The sequence below is a fragment of the mitochondrial genome of Glycine soja, assembly GCF_004193775.1.
Source record: "Glycine soja mitochondrion, complete genome".
NCBI lineage: Eukaryota > Viridiplantae > Streptophyta > Magnoliopsida > Fabales > Fabaceae > Glycine > Glycine soja.
The window spans coordinates 180001-185000 of NC_039768.1; the positions used below are offsets into that span (position 1 = coordinate 180001).

Below are 5000 nucleotides of genomic sequence, written 5' to 3' on the forward strand. Positions count from 1 at the left end.
CAAGAAGAACAAGGTAACGGAAGGAAGATAGATAGAACGAGGTGACATTGGAACTGGCAGTCAAGTAATCAAGCTACTGCCCTTCCTTGGGCTATGAGGGAGAGCGTATTCTAACCTCTCCCTAAGGTCGAGAACTTCATACCTCTCCCGTTAGCTACATAGTAACCTCTTCCCTGTCTTGTCTTTCAAGAGAAGTGAAGTGAGCCTTACAAGAAGCCGAAGGAAAATGAGACTAGCTAAGACTAGGGAAAGAGCGGCTAGCTAACTAGCTGATAGAGATGGCAATTAGGGTTGCTGTTTCCATTATTAGAATTCTAAAGTTTCAAGATCACAATAGATCTATAGGATAAGATCCTTATATTTACAGCGAAATGGTATACAAAGTCAACAGATCTAAATGAATAAAAAATAGTATTTATGGCTACGCAAACCGTTGAGGATAATTCTAGATCTGGTCCAAGACGAACTGTTGTAGGGGATTTATTGAAACCATTAAATTCAGAATATGGTAAAGTAGCTCCGGGGTGGGGAACTACTCCTTTGATGGGTGTTGCAATGGCTCTATTTGCGATATTTCTATCTATTATTTTGGGTAGGAAGTGTAGTCGCCAAAAGGCGAGTTGAACGAAGGGCCTAGGGAAGTCGGGGCTGAGCAACCTTTCTCTAGCTTTTTCAGTGGGGGAACTTGGCCTGGGAGGGGCTTCAGATGAGCTCCTTTGAGATCTCAAAGCGGAAATCCTCCGGTTTATGGAACACTTACAGAATATCGATGCACCGGCTATTCCCCATCATGTGCAGCTCCTAGGATCACAGCTTTTATTGCATCAACAGCTGATTCAATTGCTAGTCCTCCAACACCGCTTACGGATGAAGTTCCGCTTGCATTCTCTTCTTTTTCTTTAACTATGTCATATGCTTTCACAAAAGGAAAGAAAGCTGGGCAGAAAATGGTCGCTTGGAACTCCACTCTCACTATGGGACAGAGTAGTTTTACTATTTATATTTATAGTAAGGGGAAGTAGGTCGATTGAATTGATCCCTATCCCTACCAGTCTTTGGAACTAAATGGAACCCGGTCTCTTTGATATGTAGTTCCCATTGGCACTGACCCAGAAGAACCACATCTGTCTCAAGCTCAAGCCGACCCAACCTGAAGAAAACTACTGAATCAGAATCCGCTCTTGGGATAGGAATTCAGCCAATCTTTCCGCAAAATTCCCGGGAAAATGAAACTGTATCGATTTCAATGTCCGTCTATAGGCAAAAATTGACTTGCAATAAAAAATACGGGGTTTTAGCGAGTTGATCGATTTGAATGTCCGTTTATGGGCAGAAATCTATTTGCAACTAATTTTCCCGAGAAAACGTGAAATAAAGAAAGGAGTGAAGTAGCCCATGCGTATATGGGATCCGAACGGTTAAGAGTTATGGCTTTTCGTTGAGGACTTACCCCTTAAACTTAAGGAGCATTCGACTGAGATTAGATTAGATTAGTGGGTAGCACTTGTTGAATTGAATAAGATGTTCTTGCTCAGAATTAGGGAAGGTGGGATCCTATCTTTAGGAAAAGAAAGGCCTAACGAAAGCTAGCACTCTTTTCAAGCCTATAGCCTATATATGAATTATTCTCAGCCATCCATATGGGAGTTCCCCGCCAGCCTGTGGGAGTGCCACTATCAATAGGAAACAGACTTCTTTCCTCCTTATTCTATCAAACAAGCAATTAAATACCTTAGGATATCTCATATTTTACATTATTAATCTAGCATTGGACTCTTACCTGGACTAAGAACACTTCTAGTTCTAACAATACGTTTCATAACGAGCTAAACGTGCTACCAAATGAAATGGTCGAAGGTCTTTTCAGTTCTCCTTCCAATTGCTGCAGTACTAAGGCCAGTTCTTACAGTTGGAGTCCTATCCTAATAGAATCCCTTACCAGCCGAGCTTCCCACTATAATAAGCGAGTTGGAGAAAAAAGGTAAACCTATCCAATAGCAGTCCTATGGTAAGCAAGCTCAGGTTCAGTATACATAGGATATGCTTTTTCCTATCTCTGCTCTGGTTCAGAACCCTATAACTAACTAGGATTCCCTGGTAGAGCCATAGATAAAGATTCTTTTGATGTCTTCTCCGCTTGAGACGGAAAGACGGCTGCTCTGTGAACAACCCTAGTTGCTGGTCCTGTTCCTGCTGCTAACTGCCACCTCTGCTCCAATACATAAAGCAGCTGAAGCTATTGATTGTAGCAGCTCCGTCCCATTCATCACTGCTTTATGTTAAAAAGAAAAGAGCTGCTCCTCTCCGATCTAAGCCCTCTCTCTAGTCAGAAATAGCGTCAGTAAGTTAATCAGGATAGATCGACAGGCCAGCAAAGGCCTTCTACCGCAGCGGGCCCACAGGCCTATGCCAATCTCTTAGGGCAGGTTCTCTTTCATCCGTCTTTCCTAGGTGCGCATCTCCATCTACTAAAAGTAAGGGTGGTTACCATAGATAGATTGGGTCATTCGTAACCGATGCTTTAGCATAAACTACAGCTCTTTCATCAACTACAGCAATATCCGATGTAGCACATTCTCCCTCTTTCGCATATCCGATGCTTTGCAAGCAACCTTGGTGTCAGCATCGTCACTTGAGTCATCCTAGAACAACCCTGCCTATTCAAAAGAAGTACCTCACCTCACTTACGAAGAAGTAGTGGGAGCTGGGCTCTCGATTCAGTTGGATAGCCAGTCTACCTAGGTAAGAGTTACGTCGACCCTGCAGGGTATCCGAGAGGGGCACAATGCAGGCTGGAGATCATCTGGTAAGGAGAATCCCCAGGCTTTAGATAGTTTAGAGGGACTAGGCAATGAGCCCGGATAATCGAATGGAACTCTTCTTTCTTTCAGAACCTTTCTAAGGTCATATATGAATAAAGGTTATATATAAACGATCTGACAGGACTCAATGGAGTTGCTTTTAAAGCGAGCGAGTAGTCTTTGCCAAAGTTAGGGGCTGTCAGGACTTAGATAGAAATTTCACAATGAGAGAAGTGTCAGAGTTCGAATAGAAGGTAATGGAGTGAAGTACGTAGCCCTTAGGAAAGTGCACGAGAAAAGGAAAAAGAGTTGTGAGTTTGACTTTCTCTTTTACCACAATAAGCCGTGTAGTTACCGGATCGGGACAAAGAGTCGGTTTAGTCGGAGATAAACAGAGTCGGGTCGATGAACAGAGCCGATATCGACACCGAAATATATCACTGTCTTTGACGCTTCTAGGCAATATGCCATCGATTACCTCAAAACTACTTTGAAATTCAGCATGACATAGGTACCTACTTCGAATCTTCCTTGAGAGCTGGGATAAGTACGGAATTTCACTCTGGTGGAATCGCTTCTATCCTTAGCCCGGTACCGAGGGAGGGCTTTCCGAGACCAATGCTATCAAGAAGTCACTAGACTGACTATTATTGCATCGAGAAAGAGTGAAAAGATCTCCCCTCAAGAACTTCTGTTATTCTTATTCTTTTTTGCCGCTAGCCCTTCCTCTCTTTCAACGCTTGGCCACTCGATTGCTATTGTCGCCTTGGAGCCCGCCCTTGGCTGGTTTCACCCCTTCTCTAGTAGCCTTGCCTGCAACCTTGAGAAATTCTTGTGTGACTTATGAATGAAAGGAAATTCCTTGCTTTAGAAAAGAGAAGAGCGCCGCAACAGCTAATTCATCTAAATCAATGGCACGTGAGGTGAGGGAAGGAAGGGCGGGATGAAGCAAGCAGCCAATCCCTTGCTGGTTAAAAATTGCAGCATCAGTATTAATCTTATAAACACCATGGGGTGGGGCCTGCCAACCTATAGGTGTTTGCACTATTTTTAGCTTCTCCTTCTTATACTCTTCGAAGAAGCTGATTGCTTTGTTCACCACATCCACAGGATAGTTCTGTATGTCCTGGAACAGCAGCAAATTTCTATCACTCCATAAAGCCCATGCAACTACTAGCATAAGTTCCAGCTGCTCTTCATCAAGACACTTCCCCATCTCCTTCACCCAATCTGAGAAGTTGAGAGCCTGCATCTGTTGAGTATGAAGGGCTAATGGGCAGAGTAGCCAAATGCCAGATGCCCAGGGGCAGCCCTTTAAAACATGAATGGTAGATTCAGGCTCCATTCCACATCTGTCACAAAGCAGGTCAACCTCCACCTTTCTTTTCCCATTTCACTCGTCTTGCATAAAAAAAAACCACCTAAATCCACATCTAAAAGGGAGCCCGCGAGAAAAATGCCTCCTCTATGAGATCTCGGTGCTACTGCCCAGCCCCACCTTAATTTTTTTCGAATTACGATCGACTTTTTTTTCCTAAGCTAAGATCTAGGGGGGAGGAGCTCTTCTTGCGTAGTATACCTTTTACCAGAAATTCCAGGCTCGTATTAATAACCAGTATAACCCCGGACCTTTTGAGCAAGCGCTATGGAGATAGCGAATGCTAGCGTTAGCCCAGCCATCCACATTGCAAGAGCTCTGGGTGTTCTTTCCATTGAAGCTTCACTGGCCACCTCCCTGGCTTGCTCACTGAGGTGGTCTACTAGCTGCCTTACTTCTGCGGAAGAACTTGCCGGTTCCCCGATTTGCGTTGCCTCCGCCAGCTGCTGTAACTCAGGGATGGGGGTGTCTGTGCTAGACAGTCCCACCATATCGCGCACCCAAGATATAGCGCTGGTAAGATTAAGCTGAGAACTTCCGTGACGTGCTGCCCTTGCCCCGACCCCGCCTGAGTGCTCTGTTGCCCCTGGTGTACCTGTAGCTCTCTGGTCTTGACCCACGGCGAGCTTTTTCTCTCGTAATGCCCCGTAGGCCTCTCTCGGGTGACCTAAGCATTTGGTACTTCGATCTTTTATTAGGTTGGCGCCAGGTAAATAAGGGGCTCAAGAATCCATTCCCGCCGGCATCTTAGTATATGCCATTCCTTCCGTTCCTAGGAAATTCGACCTGAGGCCAAGAATCTGTATATGAAAAATCACTAG

General features: G+C 44.7%; 1 protein-coding gene across 1 annotated transcript, besides 2 other annotated features; it reads right to left on the minus strand.

Moving 5' to 3' along the window:
* Positions 1–133: 133 nt before the first annotated feature.
* Positions 134–3007: a sequence feature (repeat5B).
* Positions 190–3680: a sequence feature (repeat 4A).
* Positions 3643–4146, minus strand: orf167 (hypothetical protein). The gene has a single exon. The coding sequence runs from the start codon at positions 4144–4146 to the stop codon at positions 3643–3645; it is 504 nt and encodes a 167-aa protein (YP_009532835.1).
* Between the last annotated feature and the right edge of the window lie 854 nt (positions 4147–5000).